This window comes from Anabas testudineus, chromosome 22 (assembly GCF_900324465.2).
Source record: "Anabas testudineus chromosome 22, fAnaTes1.2, whole genome shotgun sequence".
NCBI classification, from domain to species: Eukaryota; Metazoa; Chordata; class Actinopteri; order Anabantiformes; family Anabantidae; genus Anabas; species Anabas testudineus.
The window spans coordinates 13,890,450-13,915,971 of NC_046630.1; the positions used below are offsets into that span (position 1 = coordinate 13,890,450).

At 38.6% G+C, this 25,522-nt stretch overlaps 1 protein-coding gene across 8 annotated transcripts in view; it reads left to right on the forward strand.

The window, feature by feature from the left end:
• ank1b (ankyrin 1, erythrocytic b) overlaps positions 1-25,522 on the forward strand; it is a 75,470-nt gene that overhangs the window by 18,393 nt on the left and 31,555 nt on the right. For 5 of the 8 annotated variants that reach the window (XM_026339922.1, XM_026339923.1, XM_026339925.1 and 2 more), the window contains exon 2: positions 24,263-24,364. In XM_026339922.1, the coding sequence (XP_026195707.1) occupies positions 24,263-24,364 (102 nt within the window). Of the gene's footprint in view, positions 1-2,266; positions 2,710-24,262; positions 24,365-25,522 lie in introns of those variants that run through there. The other 3 variants (XM_026339927.1, XM_026339928.1, XM_026339929.1) reach the window with 1 other exon arrangement.

The following is a 25,522-nucleotide window of genomic DNA, read 5'->3' on the forward strand; positions in this document are numbered from 1 at the left end:
GTACAGAAAAAAATCAAGAATATATATAGTATATAATATAAAGAAATATAGTCGTATCTATTATCCTATCCTACAGTAGTGAGGACAATCTGGTCCCACTACCCTATATACCTGTAATCGCCATAGTTAGCTAATGGTAATGCCATTAGCTCGTTGTAAACACTTAGCCTTGAGCTAGTTAACACGCTGCCTACAAAACTACAAAATGTACCCTTTATTAGTGAATGCTGGTAAGCTAAGGGTAACTTAGCTGCCACTGTGCCATAAACGTGGAGTCTGCAGAGGACCTTTGTTTTCGTTAAATTAGCAGTGCTGTCACTCTGTGAGCTAGCCGGCTAGCACCATAAGGTAAGTAACGTATTAGCGACTTAGCAGCAGGTGCTAACTGCCCGCTAGCCAACTTTATTTTTATTTTATTTTTTTTACTCGAGGACATTGTCGTGGAGAGATAATATATACAGCAGTTAAATACAACAGCCATAAAGTAATACTGTTAGCTGTATGTTAGCTGCTGTTTACAGTAGATTAACGAGTTATTGATTCTTAGCATGAAGTTGCATGCATCACTTATAGCAGGTTAAAAAAACTGCCAAGTCAAACATATAAAATATGGGATATATATATAAAAAAGACCACACCTATGCAATTACACAAACAATGCCAGTACAGTGCCATGCTGTTTTACAGATTTTCACAAAATAACAATTGCTAAGCAGAATCAATGTGGCAGAGCTGAGACAGCTATACACTGGACTGATGATGCTGTTGAGGTTCATTCATTGAAGTCCCTCTGTGACAAGACCATTTGACAAATCTCAGACAACTTGTGCACAAAAACCTTTTATCATGTTTGATGTTGAACGTGCACATCAGGGTTATTTCAGTCTTAGAAATCTATAACTAGTCTGGCTGCACTGACGGCTGTTACACTACACCATTCAGCCCCTTAAGCAAATCTAAATTGCAGTGGGGACTTTGGCATTATTGTATTTAATACCTCCAGCTTAATAGATCCATTAGTGTCATGGGCAAGGAAATAGAAAGTTGTCACTCAGAGGAGTGCACACTGAATGATGTTATGAAATCTAAACTCACACTAACACAAAACACTGGCGCCTACATTACTTGGCAACTCCAATTTGTACGTCTTGTATATGATGGCTTGATGTTTATCTGTTGCCGGCATGCATCTAATATTAAATATATGCATTATTCTTGTCACATGTTCTCTTTGTCGAAGGCTGTTCTGCACACTACATTGCAACGTCATTCTACAGAAAGATGAGGTTGCAGGTATGGGAGGGGGTATAAATGAGATAGAGAGAGTACATGAGAGAGTTTGATGTCAATGCATCCTCTCTTTTGTGCTGAACAGAGCAAATAAATCATGGCTGGAATAAAATAAATGCTAATGCAGTGGGTGTACAATGAAATGTACTTGACATTATTACATTTAAACTCAAACTGAACATGTTTCAGTCTTGTTAAATGACATACAATACATTTAATTAAGCTATTCTTATGTATGTCAAAATATGAATTTTACTGCCTGTTGATGCTGTTGTTTACTCATCGGCTACTGATTGCAGCAACAAACGTCCATGCGTGCACTGCTGAGGTGATGGAAAGAGGGAAAGTGGTGGAGGGGGGAGTGCATGCAGTTTTTATGAAGCATTCATGCTGTTGATGTTATTCTCTCTGTCTGTTTCGTTCGTCTGTTAACGTTAAAACAGTAGTAGGCTGGTGTAGCTGTTAATGTATGGATCCATTTTTCAAAGCATTTAGCCTTTGATACCCATATACTGACCAAGCTTTGTAAAGAATCATGCCTCAGAAGAACAAGCACCCAGACACAGCATATTAGACAAAAGATTATATCTATTTCTATTGAACAGGCTTCAATCTCTGTCTGTTCTCTCTCTCCATCTGTTATCAGGAGGAAGGTACAATGGAAAAGCCACGGTTCGAGAAAGACATTTGAAGGCATTCCACAGCTTTGGCACCCTCAGCTTTTGTACCTCACTTATGCAAGACGCAAGAACCGCTATTGTAATGGAAAAACCTTAGCAGAGAAGATTTCTTTGGCGAAAGAGCAGAAGGAAGCGGAGGGCATTTGACAGTTAAAAAGGGGGAGCTCTGCAGCAGGATCTCCACTGTGCTGAACACCAGACTGCGTGACTGTTCTGTGCAAGCAGAGGGAGGAGAAAGGAGAGAAGGGAGGAAGGTAGGAAAGATAGAAGGGGGAGGGGAGGCAATTCAGCGCAGTGCAAGCTGGCTGGATCAGTAGCAGCCGCAGCACAGGCAGCAGCATCAGCACCACTAGCTGTAGCATCTTTCTTTGTGGCTGCTGGAGGCTGCATTGTGGCTGCTGCAGGCATTAAAATCATCCACAGACACAGACATTGCCACTGCTTGCCTTACACACACATATGTCGTGGTGGCCACCAGAAAAAAGGTAGTGAGTGACGGGGCTCGGGGGACAGGGGCACAGGAAGAGGAAACAGGGACGAGTGGTGGTAGTGCAAACGAGAGGAGGGCTGGAGCGACGGCGACTGTAGCAGAAGAGGCAGTAGCAGCGGCACCATGGCACAAGCCGCCAAACAGCTCCGCAAGACCAAGGACCTCGCAGAGGCCGCCGCCCAGGAGCAAAGGGAGAAGGAGGAAGAAAAGATAAAAAAGAGAAATCGATCCCGGGACCGCAGACGCAAGGTATGGCTGTCTGTCTCAAGAGACAGGGGACGGTGACGGTGTTTCTTACATCCATCTTTCTTTCCCTACCTGCCTTTCTCTAGCTCTACGGCAGTCTCTCTATTGCTGCATCTATTGTGCATGACTGGTGAGGGTGCAATTACACATGCATAATTGCACAGTTGGTCTTGCAGCCTCAACTGGTGAATGTGTGCATGTATGTGTGTGCAGGCTAACCAGTCAAGCTGGTCAAGCTCTGCTCTGGTACAGTTTATGTTTGCTTGGTCAAATTTTTAGCTACTGAGGTAGAAGGAAGCTGAAGATCGGAGGTGTGACCAATGTAGTCTGCTGCCTAAATAAGATGAGATTTCTCTTTCTTATTGTTTCCCCTTCACATGTCACGTATTTTGGGGAATGTCAGCCTGTCATGGGTGCAGAACATTCATATTAATTCAGTGTTAAGTTCTTTGCACTGGGATGATGTGTATTTTTAGGCATACAGTCGCATCACTGTTAACATGCTCTGCATGCTCTCCTCTTTCCTATGAAGCTGTTCGGGTCTTAGATTCCATGTCTTCCCCCATATTACAGATTTCATTTGGGGGTGATGTAAAATGGAGGAAGAAGATGGAGGTACACTCTAATAATAGATACAATTTTAAGCCATCTGAGTATTATTTTGGAAAATGTTGTGTGCTTCATATATTATACAAGTATATGCTAATTATATATAACATTTGCTGCCCTCTGTCACGTCTCCCCTGGTGTGCTTTTAGGTGCAGATTTTATGATGGTTGTGCCTTCTTGCACTCATGCTTGGCAGCACTAAAATAATTTATGATAATATGTATCCTGTTGTGAAAGGTACTTGTTTAACAGATTTGAAATATGTTAAATACTTTATTTAGACAACATTATGATACGGAGCCTTGAAATTGAAAGTGACATACCAACTCTCCAACTTTTTCTGTGCAGAATTTCTCCATGGACATATTTACATATTTATTTGGAGTTGGTGGCAGCAGAGAATCGATGCTTCTTTTTACACTCACTCTGAGATGTGTGTCAGAGTGGAAAGCTGTTTGCTTGTGGTTTCACAGACTGTGTAGCAGGCGATTAGCATTATGTTCAGATTGTTTTGCTCATTTGCTTTTGGTGTAGATATGATACTGTTTTGATAGATATGCAATACAGAACAAGACACTGAACATGACGCTACTAGGATGTTGTAATAAAGCAGAAATGTGTGATCTTTTACTTGGACAGTAAAAGTATAAAGATTACATAACTTAGTCAAAAACTGAATTACATTGGATGTAGCAGGGCTTGATCTTGTCAATTTAACATATAGATTATTATAGATTATAGATTTTACTATACTATTTTTCTACTTCTATATAAATGATGATTAAAAAAACTCAGCATCTTTATTTTATCTACAAATGAAGAGTAAAAGTCAAAGTGAAGATTTTTTTAATGCCAAAAGCCACAGCCATTCCAAGCCTAAGAAATTTAACACTGTTATTGCTTTGTTGTCATAGATAAAATATGCAGTGTAAAAGGTGGTGTGAGTGTCACTGCGCATAGCTTCATCCACTGAGTATTGTTAATAAATGTAGCTAGAATGTTTGTCTGTTATAAGGTCTATGATTAGATGTTCTTATTGTCTAAATGTGTTGTTGTAGCCTTAGTCTTAGTATTAGTCATTTGCAGGATTTCACAATCTTAAAACATAGTCTTTTCATGGAAAAATCTTGTAGGAAGCAGTTCTGCTTCACTGTAATTGTTTGAGAGGCCTTTTCCTCTCACTCTCACTTCAGTCATCAGCCATACCAGTTTGTCTCTGCGTTCACTGTGTATCTCTTTATGAATCTGTCTTTCTACCTTCAGTGGAGTGTTGGTATGCACTCTGAAGGAGTGAGGAAGCAAGTCAAAGAGACTGAGAGGGAAAGACGAGGCACAGGCAGGTCTTAATGTTCTGGGAATGGTAATTAGCTCCATTCGATGTAAATCAAAGTCGGCAGTATGGCATCGCTCTTCCCTTCCCCTCCCCTTGCACTAAGGTCATCCACTACAGTGCCAACAGAGATTCTATCATAACTCTGGATAGACTGGACAGTAATGTAATTAGGGAATCTGCAAAGTAAGTGCAGGGGCATTCTGCTAGCTCTGCTGTCCCACAGTGGGTTTGGATCTGTGACCTCTAAAGTTGCTTTGCATTTAGTATGTTTTTTGTATGTTGTTACTATATCTGAATTATAAAAATGAAGACAACAAGAGCAGAAACATTACTTTAATATAATAGCTGTAGTATATTGCATACAGACATACCTTTGTGTGCTAACTATAGTTTTTGGTGATGGTGGTGATTAGTGGTGCCATACTGATGTATTCTTGCCTTACTTCCTGTAGCCATGTCACTATGAATGATTCTCTGATTAGGTCTGATTACTGTTGTATGTTTACAATTCACTATTCTCAACAGTTCTGTTACTGCCACTGGTTTATGCTGGACATTTAACATGGGTATCTGCAGCTATGGAGTTTAATGCAATACTTTACTATACTTACTGCCAAATAACTAAGTGTTAATGTATATTTGCCTAAATGCTGAATAAAATATGTATGTGGCATATTTATATAACATCTAATACATGTCTCGTTTGTCTGGCACATAATTAAATTATTGATTTGTCTGATTTGAAACTTACAATATAGACTGAATTAAAGTTTAACTCCCGAAATTGATGTGAGACAATAAGCTTGTGGTAGTTCAGTGGTGTAACTTCCCTAAGAAATTATCTTTGGCCCATCGCAGACACAGGCTTGCAGAGATGACCTTAAGCAAACAACAGACATGTTTTAGGTTGGGCTGTTTTGAGATTCTCGTGGACTTATAATAATAATAATAATAATAATAATAATAATAATAATTAGTAGCATTTGATAGTAAAAGAAAGTTTGAATATCTTGTAAGCAGGTCTTTGCTAATGACAATACAAAACTGTGCCTTTTTACAACCCGAGTCAATTGGCCACGCTCGCAGATTTGTACATTCACACAAACTCTAATTTTCGCTCACATAGTGTTGGGGAGTGCTTGCACTTCAGCAGGCAACAGTTGATAAAACGGAGCACAGTGAAAGAAAGAATTCAAGTCTGCCTGACTTTATATATTTTATTTTCATTAATTAAAAACTACAGATTTAGTCTAATGAACTGCTTCAACAAGTCTGCAAATTTTTTATTCACTGCAAAAAAACAAAACAAAACAAACCAACTGAAAACAACATTTACTTAAACTACAGACAGTCTGGATGTGAGTATAGTAATAGAGGGTGATAAATACTTTAATTAATGTGGAAGGAGGAAGTAAATTGTTGATGATCTTCAAATTGATCTAGAGATTGGGGTCATTTTCAGTTCTCCGTAACCAATGAGAGACTAATCTGGGGCATGAAACCTTTCATTGTAGTAGCTCAGCATGAGGGTCCTTGGGCCTGTACATCTTCCTGTTTGCTGCAGGCCTGCACTTAAAACAATGGATTGAAAAATCTGCTAATGGATAGTATGTGCACTTTGTGTTCTCTGTGTGTGTGTGTGTGTGTGTGTGTGTGTGTGTGTGTGTGTGTGTGTGTGTGTGTGTGTGTGTGTGTGTGTGTGTGTGTGTGTGTGTGTGTGTGCACGCATGTGACTGGCTTAGTAAAATAGCTGGGCTTCGGGGTATCTCATCTCTCTCTCTCTCTTACGTAACCTTATGGATGCCCAACTCTAATTAGCCCAAACTCTCTTCTGTATCTCTCCCTCTAGTTTTGTCTGTTTACCCACTTTTGTCCTCACACAAAACAACACAAAGGAAAATGACATCACAAGTACTTTTTCAGTGATGTCTAACTTTGGTAATTAAAAGTTTATTAAAAGTCAGCCACATAAATAAATATGCATAAAAATGCTGTATTTTTTTTATATTGAAGAAGTTACAAGTTCGAAAGTGCTTTTTTTTTCCTATGATTTCTTAGCAGATACTATATATAGATGTTGGACACTCGGATTAATGATGCTAGTTACACTGAATGATATCAATGTGTGGTACATGTTTGTGTGTTAATATTTGGCTTAGATTAAAACATACTGTTTTTTATGTGATTTTTACATGAGTATAATTTCAGGTTGTGCAGGGTATGGTGAAAGCTTTTACACTGGGTCAATTCTTGAATATACCTCAGAGACTGTACGTTTTCTTGTAACACAAGCATAATGAGTAGTGTAATAGTGTAGGCTGGTGCTTTTTCATCCCCTTTGAGGAAAGGAAGAGCAGGATGAGCCAAGGTCGAGCAGAGTAAAGCAGCATTCAACCCAGCTCGAAGCAGCCACAGGCTATATTTACCTGCCGGCCTAGGATTACACTGCATCTAAGACCTGAGCTACCGATCTGTCTACCAACCACTACTGTGTGCTAGCAGAGCACCTGCTCTGTTACTGTATCTGATGCTGCCCCGGATCTGTACTCATTCAAACAACAGAGAAAGATTCCAGAATAGAAACATGATGGCCGATATTTATCAGACCTCTCTGAGGGCTTATCTAGGACCTGATTCGCTCTTGTCAGATATTTTGATCTGGAGATCAAGGGGATTTTAGATAAGCACACCTTTTTAGACACCTTTGAGAAATATCAGGAATATTTTGCACTTTTAATTTGAAACTTTGCTTCCCATTATGGATGTGAATGTGCTATTCTCTTCCTCAGGTACAGTTCACATGCCAGTCTGCACCTGTTAATCAGAGTATCCATCACAGTTATTAGCAAGGTCAACCAGTTTGAAGTCCTGGCATGCAGAGGGAGGGGTCACAGCTGTAAATCTTTTGGCAAAGTTTACTGTGACCCTGGGGTCAGTCAGCAGGCGGTCTGAAGTGACTGATGTTACCAGGGTGATTACGGTGTGACACCGTACATGGTGGGATGATGAGTAGTTGATGGGGATCAACGAGTGTATGCCATGGTTTGTGATAGGACTTAACTTGCTGCACAGATTGTCATCTAGACACAATATTGAGGAGGAAAAAAGCTTGTTGCTTCCACTACATTCTCAAACTGCTCTGCATGGTCCCAGATTTATATGCATACTGAGTTTTATTGCAATTCACAGTTTGTCTGATAAAACTACATCAGTAAGAAGACATGAGTCATGCAGCAGCTCTGTTCCAGATCTTTCTGATTCACTTCTTGCATTCAAAGCAACTACATTTCCCATCAAAAGGAAGATTTAAAATATACAACAGTTACAAAACATAATTGACCTACATACAATATATACTCAGCACTAACGATAAGGTGATTAGCAAAATCAGCATGTGAATGCTGTTAATCCCAAAGAATCATTAGCAGTAAAGTGAAAGTGATACAGACTGGCGCAGTGCCACACACACTGATACAAGACAAAGAACACACACTCTCACATGCACTTAGACCTGGAGCTGGGCATTATGTAATGGAATTAGTGCTCCTCAAGGTCTACATGGATCATGTGGTCTGCAGGAGCCTACTAATGCACTGTAGCAGCCGCTCTCAGGCACACCCTGACTGCACCGCTTTTCTCTGCTGGCCTAAACACATTTTACAGTATGTGTGTTGGTTAATGGAAAAAAAACTGCGTTATCAAAAATATGAGATTTCATATAGAGACGGAGCCATGAGATAGTTTCCTTCCTTTAAGTTTTGAATTTCTTCTATATGCATTATTATTTATCGCTTTCTTCTGACAGACCTAGGCCTTTAAGAAGATTTTATGGTTCAGTTTGGGTTGAGACTGTGTTAGAGATGTGTTGATTCATTTCCCTGGCTGTAATTTGTATGTGACCATCCAGTGAGGCATGCAAGTGTCATTGTGGTTAATTGGGTGAATGCACGTGTGTGTCTGCATGTTGGGAGTGGGTGTCGTGTCACTGGGATTTCTGCCTGATGGCAGATGGAATGGCTCCTCTCACTTCAGGCTCAACACTCAGGACCAGCTGCCATTCATTCACCAATGTCTCCTCACACTCTCTGATCTGAGGGAGCTTGCATCAGCATTCATTGATGGCAGCTGGGCTGCAACACGACTGCAAGGGAAGACAGCTTGAAGAAAATTCACACTGAGTGTTTCTCCTGAATTCTGCTGAATTCTCAACATCCAATGAAATTTTCCTCCTTCAATATAATCTGTTCTTTGTCGTATCCCTGTGACTACGACCTTGTTTTTCTGATCTTGCATGTGTCATTATGCCCACATGTATGTAGAGTGCTGTATGTTTCCCAGCACTATCCCTGCTGTCTACTGTACAGAGGCACCGAGTTGGAAAATCCACTCTGCACTTGTATAAATACTTAATTGCTAATTTAATTTTAAACTCTAAATGGATGGAGGAAGAGTGTAGCAACTGTTTGTTCTTCCATCAAACCCTCAGTGCTTTTCTTCATCATTTTTCTATTCATCTCTCTGCTTATCCCTGCTCTGTAGCATATATTTCTCTCTCACACCTCTCTTTTTTTATCTCCTTGTCTCCATCCAGTCTTAGTAACTGTTTTCTTTGCTTTATTCGCTTTATCACACTTACTAATTCTACTACTTACTTGTGAGTTTCTAGTGGTCAAAGCAAATGCTACTGCTGTTCCTCTTTCTCTTCATCTGCTTGACTCTATAGAAGATGTTGGTAGGAAATGATAATATAATGATAATATTTGGATTGCATTGCAGACTGAGATAGTCGTAGATATTGGTATGTTCAGTTCGCTGATGAAGGCCATTAGAAATGTCTGAAAGTTCCAAAAATGAGTTACTAACTTCAAAGCAAATTATAAAAAAATATCTGTTGTTTCTTCAAAAATGACTTCTGCACAAATAATCAGTAAACAATATTCATATTTATATATCTCCAAATACATGAGGTGCTCTGAAACCTAGAACCCTATGTAAAAGCCATCCACTTTTAGAAGTCCTCATCTCAAAAGCCTGCCAGATGTCTATATACACAAGGTTCAAAGCGATTTATAGACTTTCTATCCCCTACAAGCTCTTGTCAGCTAAACTGACTCGCTTCATGCAGTTCCACTGCCTTCATGACTCAGGCTCTGTAGCTGCATTACCAGAGCCCTGTACTAACACAGATGTTACCCTTTGCCCATAAAAAAAACACACCAGTTCACCAAACCAAAGTTAGGACATGTGGAAATTTAAAGTGTCAGGACTTATTTACAACTCTTCTTTTAACAATGTGTCTGTATGTGACAGAGTGCTTTACCACTGTGATTTTATTGACTGGTGACGATGTATTGCTTGTGCACCATACCGTACCAAATGTTAATTTACTGCTTGGTGTGCAGATTCATCCTCATTAACTGACATGGTCATTTGTCTCAGTGAAGTGCTCACAGTTTGCCCTTTTCCCGCTCTCCTACCCTTCCACCTTCCTGTCTCCATCCACCCTTCCATCTATTGTACCCATGAAGCTCTTCCCTAATGCCATATTTAATACTGATCAAAGCCCATTGAACTAACATTAAGTGGTATTCGACAAACTATCCTCTACCGTGTATGGCATAGTAGGCAGGGCATGAGCTAAACACATTCAAACCTTTCACAGCAGTTAAAACAAACAATGGGACCTATCAGCAGTTCTCTCTTGCCTATTATGGCAACTCCAGCACAAATCATTGATGGGACCATTCATCAGGAAAAACAGTTAGAACATTAGAACAATAAATAAATGTTAACACAATACTTTGCCAGAGCAGCATAGTATCTAGATTAGACTATTAGACTATATCAGATGCTCTGAAGGCACAGAGTGAAGCATGTTGTCAGGATTTCCAACCTTCGGTTGTCCTATTTGAAAAAATAATTGCATAGGTGAAGAAAATCAAGTACAGAGTTTAGTGTCTTCCCTAGAGAATCGTCTTTGTATTGGCATCCTGTTTTGTTTTGTTTACTGTACGTCCTGATAGCATCTGTTACCAAAGTCACAAGAGCGTGAACTATAGATGGTGAGAAATCTTCTCAGCAGCAGAGTCATTCACTGCTTGATTCATTCACAGCAACACTACTGATTAGATAAAGACAATTTGCACACCATCTATATGACTGTAGCATCGTGATGCTGCTGGTGGTGATATTCAGTGATTTAGTGGGTGACTATAACACTCAATATCACACTTTTTGTTTCACCTGAAGGACTTTCATAAGAGTCTGTAACACCTGATCAGACTTACTGGTTGATTGGTTGTTTAACTACATGCTTTAGTCTTTTCAGTTCGTCTTTTGATTTCGTACTCTCTCTCTCGTCTCCGTTAAACACACACACTTTTTATTTTAATCACTTTATTCTCTGACTCATGCACAATGCAAATGTTGAAAAATATTTGTGGATCATGGCTTGATTGTAATGAAGCGGAAAATCTGACGGTGCTGCTTTGGGCAGTATGACTGTCTGACAGGGTGACAGGATATGTGCTGCTGGCTCTGCAGCAGTGGTCCCACAGGGAAGGCCAAGGTGAAAGGAAAAACACCCGCACACACAGTCTCTTATATATGCACACAGCATGCATATTAAAGACACCCACTTTAATCCTACTGCTGCGCTTCTTTTCCTTTACCAAGCTCATCGATGCATGCTAAAGGTCTGGTGATTGATTATGTTTGCATCCCCCACTGGAAATAGAGAGAAAACAACTCTTGTCATTTTAAATGTGACACACAGGCCATATCGTAGTCTACATATCTATGTCTGTTTGCTGCACATTTGAATCTCTTACTAAGGACATACAATCTATCATGGAATCGCTGAAACTGTAATAACACAGTAAGCAAGCTTTGGAAGTCTTTTCTCTAACTTACTTACTGTACCCTACTAAAAAATCAGCTTCTGTCTGAAGAAACATCTGACACGGATGATACATAACGCTGCAGCAATATTTTCTCAGGTGTCTCCTACCACTTGGTTTTAATATGGTTTCAGGGGCCTTTCCACTCTAACATGAAATATTCATTATAAAGAGTATGTTTATGCACGAACTGCCCTCAAAGCGAGGTATGTGTGTTAAAAAAAGTGTTTTTCTATCTTTTAAAGGCATTGTGTGATAGTGTTCAGTGTACTTTTATGTAATAACATGCAGTTGCTTGCTCAAAATGTTCCGTGTCCCATGCAGGCCTGACATGTACGTTTTGTATATATTTATTTATTTTGATAGAGAACATAGACAACATGCATTCGCAACTGGTGAATGATAGGGATGATTGATGGTTCTGTGAACCAAGTGCAGCTTTCTGCAAATGCAGCATGTCAGCTTGTCTAGCTCATATTTTTAGCCCTCCCTGGTGCATAAGGTTTATTATAGCATGAGTTTTGAAAAAAAGCTCAGTGACAACATGTGACATGTGGCGTAGTTATGCTGGTACCCACCCATTTTACATCCTAGTTCCTCAGCCCAGAGCTTGATACTTCCATTGAACTGAGGGCACATGATGTATTTGGGGTATATTAGGATTCTTATGAGTGAAAATGAAAAGTTCTCTCTCTCTCTCCCTCTGCGAATAGCTGTTTGGTTGCAGCGTCTGTGTCATCTTACTGTCTTGTTGACTTGTAATGAGAGCTGGATTCATCTAAGCATTTTGGCTGGATTCAGTACTCTTACATCTTGTGTGTGTTTATGTCACTGTGATCATCTTAGTGCCACTTTGGCCCACGGCTCCTTTTTCAATATGTTAAGTGGTTTAAATCAGGATTCATTTAGTATTCTGTATCTCTCTCTGTGGCTCGCTTCTCTAATCTAGACTTTATGGAAAATTGTATTTGGCTGCCCTCTGGGGACAAGCCACTTGCTGCAGCTTTAAATTTACAGGCTGTGTGTTAACCCCTACTGGACCTTGCATTTCAGGCCTGACCCTGGTTTCAGAAGATTGTCCTATTGATGAATGGCTCCTTGTGGGCTGAAACTCCCCTTTTGAACCTGCACAGAATGCTGAATCATAAGGTGTTGGCTCTATTGACCAGTGTCAGGGAATAGTCACCATCTCATGAAATCCATCAAACCAGCAATCACAATTTGTGGCTGAGGATAATGTCACTTTACTTATGACAGTATGTTAATACTGCAGGATGTACATACTTCTTTATTTTAGTATCATCTTTGTTGCATTTCATAGAGCCATAAAAATGCTAATCATAACAACATGGCAATAGGGCATGATATGTCTTTATGCTCATTGCATTAAGGATTGCAAGTTATAGTTAATTTTATTGCAGTATCATTTACTATTTATAGCAGTAGTGGTCCTGAAAGTCACAGTAGTGCTCGTGACCACACAGTGATATCTGAATGTAGCTGTGCGCGCCTGTGATTTCTACTGAATCTTGTGTGTCCTCTGTGACTTTTCCTTCTTCATTCTCCATCAGCCCCTCTGTGTCCCAATCCCTCTCTCAGCATGTCCCTTACTGGTATGACTCTACACCCACTGGGTGATTAGTGATGACCCGCTGTCATTAACACAGACATGCACAGTGGGGCGGCTCACTGTGATCATGTCGGAATTTACTAACTTTACTTTATAGCTGCCACATATACACACCGACACACAGATATGCAAACATAAAGATGTTTCTGTAGACTGCATTGTGGAGGGAACTGTACACCTGTAAACTATAAGCTTGTCCGTCTTTATAAAAATTTTGTATAGTTTGTTCTTCAGTGCATGAGGAGTCATGCATTGTGTTATCTGTCTTAACGACAACATAACATAATAAATAATAGACAACGAAAAAATAATAATAAATCAACTGAAATTAAAGGTCAGAAAAATACCTCCAAATCAGTCAGATGTGTGTTTGGATTCCTTAATCAAGATGTCAGTGAAGATTCATCCAGGTGAAGTTATCTAGAAGTTGAGTCATGGCAATTGGACTTCCTTCTTGTTAGGTCAAAACATTTCACTACTTATAGATTTATCAATGTCTAAAACTGTCTAAAAGGAGAAGCTTATGTAGAGGAGGTTAGCCTGCTGAATCAAATAAAAATTGAAAGTGTTTGGAAACCTAATTAGTGGTGACTTTGAGGTCTAACAACCATTGTGTGGTTCATTTACAACCTAACAATAGCTTCTCACCTCTGTGAAGATTATCTTGCCGAACAAAATGCTCCAAGTATCATAAACATTTGTAAACTCTTTTGTTACATCCTGTTCTCATTCCAGAGAGTTCTCCTCATTCTTTGTCTGTCCTCCATAGTGTTTGAGAAAGGGTGAATGTTATGAGATTTCCATCCCCAGTGGTGCTGCAAAGGCTGCTGAGAGGCTAACTTTTGGGGCTGGGAGTGCTTTACATGTAAGAAATGGTTTGCATTTGTGGTGAAAGAAAACACAGAACATGTTTAATAAATTGTGTGGGTAGCAGGAGTGGACAGCTTTTGACCACTGTTGATGTGCAGGCCCAGTGATGTTGTTTGCATGTATTGTATGCGCTGCATACTGCGACCAGTTAGCTGACATGTGCATTCTTGAATGTGTTGGAGTCATTACGTCCTGTAGTGAGGAGCATATGTCAGCTTCTGTGACTGCCTGTTAGCATTAGGACTGAAGATGATGTATCATGTTACAGTGCGTGTCCATTCTGACATGTCTGCACATTTACTGAGTACATATTTGTTCCTAGGCTATGATCACAGAGTGTCCTGAATGTGCCTTTAACCACTGAGTCATACTACAGTGACCTTACTGTACAGTGACTTTGATGTTGAAGGTCTGTGGTTGATTTACTTGAATGATATCAAGTTACACTTTTCATCATATTGATACTGGTTTGCTTTATCTTTAGTGTAGCTCCTGTACATTATTATTTATTTTCTCTGAGTTATTTGTTGTCTTTATCCAGTTATGTGCTGTTTTATTAAAAGCAACTTATTGGTAACGTTATTGTGCAGCATCATTGTTCTGCATTAACATATAATGCCATGCGCCAACGTTTAACTATATCTCCAAATTAAGTTAAACTGAACACTGTGTAGTTTTTAATCATAGAATACCAAATAGCTCTATCATGCTATACAAAGCTTTAGTCTTGAGTTTCATTAAAAACATAGTGAGATACAAAACAGAGAAAAACAGTTAATGCACTGAAAGTTTGCCTATGCAAATCTTTTCGATTTTGCAAACCTAAAGTAAAAAAATCCTCAGACTGGATCCATCAAAGCCCTAAGGCAATGGCAGCGACCCCGCTCTTGGCCTGAGATCACCTCAGATGACAGATGGATGGGGGAGGATGAAGTGATAAACTGACAGTGCCAAAAGAGAAGCGTTACAACAGCGTGTCATCCACTAGGACTGCTGCATGGAGGAGCTTTTGTTTCTTATGTGTGTCAATTCTGCAAATGTATATGTTGTCAGCTTGTGAAAATTTTCATTCTTGATATCCTGGTTCTTAAATCAGAGCTGATCCACAGCAACCAACCAAACAGTTGTATGTAGAATCCATGTGATAGTCATATGTGTATAGACAGGCTATTTAAAGCCTGAATGACTGCATTATTTTGAGTTTATCAGGTTGATGTGTGTTGATTTTCACAGTTGGAGTAAGCTGGAGTAACACAGAGGAGTAGTATGCAGCCTCCCTTCATTTCCTCTTATCAGGAGTGACTGACCTTGCTTCAGTGTCTTTGAGTAAAAGACTACAATCCCAGTATACCCAGGCACCTCTGTATCTGAAAGTGACCCCTGACCCCCCCACCTTGTGAAGAGAGAACAAGTACAAAAAAATCTCCCAGTGGGAATTCACTTCTCTGAGACCACAATCTCTCCCATCCAATACAGATAGGTTGCGTTTAAACAGGACTTCCCTCAGTGTTGGCTTTCACCCCTCCTTCCTCCATCTTTCTCACTTGCAGCAGAGCTCTGCTTCTCTATATCACTGTAAAAGTCCACACGTTGCATTAATTTCCACTTCGGCCTTTCAACCAAACATTTCCAAGCACCAAAACAGAGCTGTTTTGTCTAAAAGAGGTGTGCAGGAAGTTTTTGATAACCTGTTACTAATTGGACACTTACAAAAACAACCTGAACGTGCGTCTTTGGACAGAAATCTTTCAGCATGCAAACAGCATTTACACAAGACTTAACATCTAAATTAACATTTTAATTCTGACCTTATTTCTAACCATGGTTAGAACACTTAACATTCTTCTCTCCTTTTCCTTCTCCTTTTTCAGCTTTTACCAGCTCCTCCTCCGCCCTCCTGCCTCTGGCTATTTTCTTCTTACTTAACCATCCTCTCATTACAAATTTACATCCTTTATGCCTCCATTTGTTTGGCAATTTTTCAGTCCCCCTCCTCATTCTCTCTTGTGTCTGTCCTTCCTGTCTTCCATTTTTTTCCTATCCATCATGCATGCTTCTCCCTGTGCTGACTCCCTCTTTCTGTCACAATGATTGTATATTGACCTTAAAGTATAGGAGATAGTGCAGTCATTGACCATGTGCAGCTGAGTGCTTTGCATTAGTTATGCACACATGACTGTCAGACATTGTGGCTCTCAGCCTCTCAGTGATGTCACTTCCTCCTATCTTCTTCCTTTTAAGTAGTAAAAGGGAGTTTTTTTGTGTGTGTCTTTATGCACAGGTGATGACTTTCTGGGTTCTTCTCCTTTTATAAAGGACTTTGATCCATAGTGCGCTTGTTTTATAGCACCTAATTTTCAAAGTTGATTTGGCAATCACAGACGACTTTAGCCCAAGCAGTTAGCGTCCCACTTGCCCGTCAGCCTCAAGCTGCTAAAGCACCTGTAGAAAAATCATTCTAAAATCATCTAGGTTGCATGCCTAGGTTCATGTAAATACGCTTCTGTAGTTGCCTTTCACTCTAATTGTGCTGATGAACAATGGCTCTTACCTACAAAACCCTTAACAATATGCACTGTAAGCAAGTTTTAGTAGAGACATGTAGTTTTTTTTTTTAGTGTCATTGATGACTAAATTCCCAGATGATGTGCTTCTTCCTGTGTAAGTAAAATGCATTTTTAGATATCAATTGTGTTGGCAGGGAACTTTTTGGATTCTGAGACGGGGCAGCAAGCCCAGACTGTCAGCACAGAGTGATGACGTCAGCAATTGACTCTGAGGGACAGCTCTACCCAGCATGCTTTGCTAGTAGCAATTCTGCAGCACTCATAAATATTGAAAGGTTATGAAAAGAGAGAGAGAGAGAGAACAAGGAGAGTGGTTGCACAATGCTGCAAGAGGGTGCAGAAGAGAGAGAGGCTGAAAGAGTTATTAAAAGACATAAGTGTATATGATGTGTAGGTGCTTCACCTTGTTAGTTTATTGTCCTTCTCTCTTTCTTTTGTTTCTTGGCTGTAGGCAAAAATGTTCCAAGGACAAATAGAGTAGTAAAGAAAACCCAAATAGAAAGTGAGAAAAAGAAGCAGAACAATGCTGAAGTGTGACTGGGAGGGAAAATGCCCATGACCATGCCCATGTTACCTGGTCAAATCTTTAAAAGGCAATTAAATAGACAGAAGGTGCAGGTGTATCGCTTTCCCTGTGTCTAACATGTCTATCATCAGTATCTGTCAATGAAATAATGGGAGTAAATTCTTGAGATTGTACATGACACATTGCAAACATTAGTATGGTGTCAGTATTGTAGTTATTACACTTTGGTACATATCCATAAATACTGTCATCAAAAGACAATATTCATCATAATCGTGCAATGTGTATGTTTTATATACAAAACATGCAGTTACATATCAAGATATATAAAAAAAAAGGGTAAAGCATGCTTTTATTGTAATGGTTTACAGAAGCAGTGCCCTGACAGAGGCTATAAATATTTCAGATGATCTGTTTTAGCAGAAAGAAAGAGAAGACAACAGGAAGTTCCTCATTTTGAGGTCTCATCACTGTTTGACAGTGAAAAAAGAATTTAGTGAGTTAAAAGACATTTTCATCTCAAACATTTTTGCATTTTTGAACTTGCACGTAAGCTCATTTGGTGTCTCACTACAGTGTATGTTAGACCTACGTCAAAATTCAAGCTTTGTGCAACCTAAATAGAGTCAAAAAGCCACACATCAGAATGCATCTCATTCATCTTAGCATGGACATTTATTTTTTAAGTACTACATTTAAACTTATATGACAGTAGAAACAATTAATAGTGGTTTCACATGTGCTAATATGTTTCTATCTACATTTAGACGGAGGATGCAGCATCGGAATCTGTGAGCGCACCACCTCACTCTCAAAGAGTCATTACATCCATCCATCCATCAATATTAAATCATCTCCCACTCTGCAGAGCCTGCTGGAATGTATTGATTTTTCATTCTCAGAGCTATGACTTCATCTTGCCAAGCATAGACAAGCTATTGAATTGATCTCCACTTCTGGACGGATATTTACAATTATGACACCTAATTTATTAATTGAGACTACTATAGTTTGCATTTTACAACTCTTCAGCAGTTTATAAAGTACTGTGTACAACAAGTAGTTCAGACTGTTATTTTAAAAGGGTGATTACATCCTACAGATTGCAATAAAAACTGCAGACATGATATGATAGTTTATCATACGATACCATCACAGTGTTAAATTTGCCTGGCATGTAGAAGGACCCAACAAAGCATTCATTTTTTATAGATGTTTTTTGAAATTACAATAATAATATACACTCAGTCGCTTGTCCATATACCATCAATAAGTCTGTTTTTACATTTTCATTTGCACTTGTACTCATGACCGTGAGTTAGACTTGACAGCAGAGGCCTGCAGGGCTTCAACTGCTGTGTTTCCTGCTGTCAGAACCTGCAAATCATACAGTACAGTAGGTGTACATGTACTGTCTACTGTGTTGTTATAGCTTGTGCCTTCCCCCTTTTTTATGTGTATTTGAGTTTGCTTCGGAATTAGTCTTTTGTGGTATAAGTGGGTCTTTGTTTAAACCCATGAGAGTTCATTACTGTGATGCATCTTCCTCCCTGTTGGTGCCAACACTAACATATTGTGGCATCTATGTAGCTATTTTTAGTTTCAGTTTCTGTGCCTGTTTGTATTTGAAGGTAATTTATCTTTGTGTGCTTTTTTTTGTGTTATATGAATGAGTTTCTTGTTTATGCTCGCTGACAAATAGCCTCTATTTTTTCCATCTGCACTTGTAATCTGCCCCTGAATTCATTGCAAGAACATCCAAATATGACTCTTCAGCTTGCAGCTACATCTCTATAGAGATGGAATGAAGTCTGACATGATGGCTATCAACACATTATTACATTACTTTGCTCTGTCTAAATGATACAAAACAGTGAAAAGTCTAGTTTTACTCACTTACACACACATATATTGATCTCTGGTGTTTTGGCAATTGTCTTGTTTTTGGCAAAATCCCACACACTCCACACAAATGATTATATTATATATAGATACAGAAATACAGAACACAAACACTGTAAATTATGACGATAAGAACAGGGAGCAACACATTAATCTCTGAGTGTTTATTTATGTGTCTCTTACATTATTTCAGCTTCATATTGATATTATTATATTATATATTATAAGGTCTGATTTTATAAACTTAAAATAGACTTAAAAAGTTGTGCCAACAATAGTTGCTTCTACAAGCATCTACCAAACAACAGTGCAAAGGAGAGTAGATGCATGTTGAACTGTGAGAAGTCTCAACTTAAAGTGACACAAGGACTCATTTCAAAATCAGAAGTGACAAGAGCTGTCACTACAATAACTACACATAGCCAGCACTCTGCCAATGACTTCTGTCAGAGAAGACCCACGGTTCAGAAAACCCTTAAATGCCTCCAGGACGGAAAGTTTATGATATTTAGAGATCAATTGTCTGTATTCCCCTTCCTAAAATCATAACTGCTTAGAAAAGAAAACAATAACAAATGAGCCACAGAGCCAAAAGCGAGTGCTTAAGAAAATAAGTCTTTGAATAATAATTATATGGAGTCATAGCTTTCACTAAATCCCATATATTTAACACATGAAACAGCAAACCTGAAATTTAAACCAGCTTTTAATTAGCAATGCAACTGTGGCAGGTTTGGATTTAGTATTTTCTGTGTCAGTATTAATATCTGAAGATACCAATATCTTAGCGTCTTCTGGCTTTTGTCATGTTTGAAAATAAATCTATTTTGGGCACAGGAAAAAAAATTTGAGTTTGTTTTGAATTGTGTTTCACTGTGAGAGTATTAAATTGGATTTCAATGTGTGTTGGTCAGCCACACCAACAAACAATGAATGAAATGTGCAGCACAGCACATGTTGACAACAGGACAACAATTTTGAGTGATCTGTGCATTAATCTGTCAGTAATCATATGATAACATTTAAGTGGTGAGTGTTTTTATTCTCATAAGTTGCTGCTGTCTTGGCTGCTAGTGCTGTCTTCCAGACTCATGTGGTTTAGCTCTTGTCCATCAGGTCAGTATTATGGTTTCTGAAAGACTGTCCAAAGCCTGAGGGACATGTCTCTTTAATAGACAAACAAAACATAATGCTTTGATACATCCATCTTATTTTCTCAATACTTTGTTTTCTTATCCCTTATCAGCTGCAGTGGATTTTTTAAGGAGTTGCTCCAGTGTTTTACCACAGAATCAGATTTTACTTGTGGTGGTTGTGGCTAGCAGTGACAGCCTGGTGTACATGGCAACACACTGCAGTGAATTTGCTCATTTAATCTGAGTTTATCAAATATTCATGCCAATGATTCTCAGTATAAATAGTAGAAATAAATACTGTAGAGCTATCCATAACAGAGAAAGACTCAGTATTGATTTTATGGGATGTGATTGTATTTTCACATTAACAGTTTGCTTGACTTTGGCACATGTTACTTTTCTTGCTTAAAGTACTGAAGGTCTTGATTCAGATCTAAAAGCAGTTTTGATTTATTGACACAATATTCATGTATCTGAACTGGGAAATTCTGATTCTGACGATACTACTGTGTTTATTCAGAGGTTTTAGAGAGCGATACCTTTTTCCTGATGTCGACAATCTTTGGCTTCATACAGCTGTGTCATATTGAAATCTGTCTCCCCTCCAGCTTGTGGACACACACACTAACAACAGCACATCTGTTCTTTAAATCATGAAATTAACGTTAATTGGCAACAGCTGATTGGAGCTGCTGCTTGACATTTTAAGCAGCAATCAAGTAACCTACAGACAGGGTAGAGCACGAGGGGGAAAGGTCCTTAAGTTAATGAATCACCCATGGAATCATTTTTTTGGACAGATTAAAAAATGGGTGGTCAAATAAATGCGGGCGTTCATTAATATACGTGAGTAACCCAGTCATGAAAGTCTGTGTGTAAAAAAAACAATGAGCTGTAGTTATACAATCAGTGAATAAGTCAATGTAGTTTAGAGCTCTAGATCATGCTATTTTTTTTTTTTTTATTGGTTCATTAATTAACTCAGACTATTAACATTTTATCTTGTTTTGTTTAGCTACAGCATTTCTTCTCTAATATAATTAGATACAAAATATAGATATAAATACATAGGTAATAGATTATATATAAATACATTTTACTCGCATCACTGTGTTGGTAACATACAAATAGAGTTTAAAACTAAGCTTAAAATGCACAAAATAATTTATTAAAAAAAAGTAGGAGGGCAATGTCAGGAATAGGAGAGGCAACACGACAAGGAAAATCAGATTTAGTTACAGGCAGGTTAGAGGCAGAGAGCATTTGTGCAGCACTGACTGATGCATAGTGAGTGGTTTCAATTATTTAATTATTTGCTGTAACTGACCCGATTATTACAAATACAGCAGAATTGGATTTCAAGGATCTGATGTACAGCTCTAATCTGTGTAATAGCGGGAATACTAAACGGAAGAAGGGAGGGAGTGGTGGTGATGGCAGTGGAGCGAGGAGAAAAATGGATTCCAATCTGACAAAAACATGAACACAAACTGCTACAGAATGTGTATCTGGAAGCAGGTTTCTGAAGGATTTTTTAGTTTTTCTGCTAAATGTGTTCAGCTCATGGCTTCTGCTGCTGTGAGTGTGGATGCAAGCACATATACACCCAACATAGCCAGCACTCATTGACAAACACAAATTGCTGATGATAAATGCTCATAGAAAACTGGTTCATGAAGCAGCCGTGGTGAAATCTTGGGGGATGCAGGTGGAGACTGTGATCAGTACTACATTACAAACCATAGCATGGTATAAGAAAAATATATAGAGTTAGCTGTGACATTTTGTTCATAAAATATTCAACTGTTCTGGATGAGATCTTATGACAACTGTCAGTTTAAAAATAATGTTTTTCAATATAAGATATCAAAAAAATTAAGTTTTTTACCATTCACAGTATATCATATTTTGAAAAGCTTCAGAGACTCTGGGGAAATCTAGGTTTCATATAAGCCAACGGTGAAAACCACTGTTGAATGTGTGTGACCTTTTAACCCTCAGTGACATTGCATGAGAATCCATCATGCTACTGTGATGAATATAGCCACATGTACTCAGGAAAATTGGCCACTTAAAATAGTCCACCGATTCTGTGATGGTATAGGGTTGCATCAATGCCTGCGACATCTTTACTTCCATATGTGTGAAGATACCATTGATGCAGATTTTAGAGAGCCATACTGTATGTTGCCATCAAGACAACATCTTTCAGGAAGTTAGTGCACAGCATTTGTTCATAGACACAGTGTGTGCTTGACTGGCCTGCCTTCAGTCCTGCTCTGCTATTAAAATCATAATTTATAACATGAATCACGACCATAGACCTATGAGCAGCTAAAGTCTTGTATCCAGCAAGGATATAGGAAATATTCCACTGCAACAATTAGTATCATCAGTTCCCAAATGATTAAAAAGAGTATTTAAAAGGAAAGATGATCTAACACAGTGGTAAACAAGCTTCTATCCCAAGATTTGTATGTTGTGCAAACCTTGTGTATGAGTATGTTGCAAGCATTAAACTGTAAATGTTCTTATATTAAAAAATACAGTAAAGTTGGTTAATGAAAACACTAAAAATCTTGTCTTTACTTTATAAGATAAATAAAGGTTCAAGTGATTGACACAATACAGATTAAACATTTTTCTTGCATTTTAGAAAAGGTCCCAATTTTCTGCAAATGAGGTTTGTTTGTTTACATCATACCAGCTTCAAATGCTGCAATGAGGGGATACCAACACTGAAAAGAAAACAACAACACCACTTTTTAAAGGACTATGAAAGCAAAACTAAAACATCTGCACAGAAAAAGTTATTTTCAAATGTTAGTTTTTAGAATATCTATAATGTACTGTGCATAATGTGACAGACACCTACAGCATATGCAGTACCAAATACAACACACTGGATGATTAAATAGAAGAGGCTCCTGTTAGTGGCAGTGGCAGCCCTGTTTTGCAGTGCTCTGAGTAATGTCAAGCTCTCATGTTCAAAGCAAAGAGATGAGTATACAGATCCTAGTGCTATCCAGACACTTAACTGTAGGATGCAAGGAGAGAAGAAAAGAAAATGGAGGCGCAGAGGAAACGTCACATCAAAGGACACCTTTAGATAGCAACTACATTTGTGTAATATTTACAGTGGACTTACAGTATATATATATATATATATATATATATATATATATATATATATATATATATATATATATATATATATATATATATATATGCTTGTGTAAGCTATAAATATTTTCCACAATGTTTTTTGATCTGGTTACACAGCCATTTTCAGTAATATGATATATGACAATATTTCACATGGCATATCAGAATTTCAAATATTTTCATTACTGTCTCCTGCCTTATCAGTTAGTCTAATGCGGTGCATGGTTCACATAAACAGAGAACACTGGCTCTTAGATAAGAGATGTAAAGAGGAAAGAAAATAAATATCTCAGCTATTTGAAAAGGGCATGTATTGTATTCAGCAATTCAGTATAATTAAACTACTTGAAACAGAGTATAATCTTGCCGGTGACAACAGCAGAGAGGGGGTCAAGAGTACCGTACATTATGTAGTATTTAGTCTTCAGGACAGTTGTGCAGGTCAGCTGTGCTACACTGTAGGCTGATGAATGAATTCAGAGGTGGGCGTACAAACACTGCCACACAGAGAGACACACACCAGAGGAGCTTTCCTGTGAGATCAGACAGGCAGACAGAGGAGCTCGTGGTGGAGTGAGCTCAGCTGTGAATCGCTGCCAAACTCACAGTGTGGGTGAAGCTCAATTGGAAGGTGTCTGGCATTTTTAGCCTCTTGCAGAGTGCAGCAGAGCAAATGAATGTTGTATTTTCAGCGTATGGCAGGAAATACAACACAACATTGTATATGTTGTGTCTTGCTTTAAACTGATATATTTGTATATTGCATTAAGTAACCTGGGGCTACTACATTCTGAATTCAAAAACTTGTGTAATGTTGGAGGAGTAGTTAATATTGAGCAGGTAGTTGTAATATTTGTTAATATTGAGTTTTTATGTACTAAAAAAATGTCCTCAACAGTGCTCTTTGTTTTGATTGCAGGCTGATGCAGCCACCAGTTTTCTACGTGCAGCTCGTTCAGGGAACCTGGACAAGGCTCTGGATCACATCAAGAATGGAATCGACATCAACACAGCTAATCAAGTAAGATAGTTTCAATCAACTCATAACAAGAGCTATCCACAACTATTCCACAACGCTGACCATGTGTCTGTTTGTGTCAGCCGGAGTAGAAAAAGATGCCGCCCGCAAATTTCAATTAGCAAAACAACTAATCAAATTGTGGCTAAAAATCAATTACAACATGTAGTTAGTATTCCTAGTGCCTACCAATGCTCTTTAACACTTATGAGGAAAGCTGCTGGCTGGATACATAAAGTGATTACATGCTGTCTGCAGGACTCCATACCCATTTTAAAGAGAAGATACAGTACTCCAGCTTTCATCCAGCAGTAGTAGCTGGAGTAGCAGGGTTATAAACCTGTGGAGTTGTTAACACTTTGATGTTTATCCGTGGGTTGTTCTTCCATCTGGATTTTCTGGTTCGAACCAGTAGACAACTGGTTCAAACCAGTAAGATTGAACGAGGTGACCTGAGGCAAAATGAATGATTGATTTACAGCACAGTTCTTTCATCACTACCTAGGTGGTTTCAAAGTCGTTCACACCTGGTCCTAAGAACTTAAAGCCAGTGCAGTTGCCACTGAACATCATCACCTTCAGGATATTAGCACTTTAGTTGAGTAGTCAGAAATAGAGTTGTTTTGAAACATCTGAAGACAAATGCATTGAGAGAGGCAGAATATTTACTGAGTAGCTATATATTTAGATATATTTGGGTAAGAGATTGACATCTATCCAAAGTCCCTAACTATTTACTAATAATTGCTCATACACTGGGTGACTGGCTCCTTCTCTCTGTCAAGGCAACTGAGGCACAGATTGAAAAATTGAAATGTAAATAAAGAAAACTGGTAAAATTAGAAAGGTTCTTGTGCTTGTAATAATGTCTAGAAGAGCACACTGTGGGAAAGAAATTGGGAAATTATGAAACTGGTTGAATGGAGAATGGTACTTAGGCCCTTTATTTGGTTCCACTGAGAAAGAACGAAGTGTACAAGGTTTGGTATTATTTTTGCACCACATGCAGTAATGTCACAGTATTCTCAATGGAGGGTTATGCAGACATATCAGCAAATGATGTAAAATAAAAGACCAAAAAGAAAATTAAAAATGTATGACTCCTAGACTTCCTGATTCTCTAGCTTTGTGGAAAGTGGTGTTCATCAATAATTAAGTATG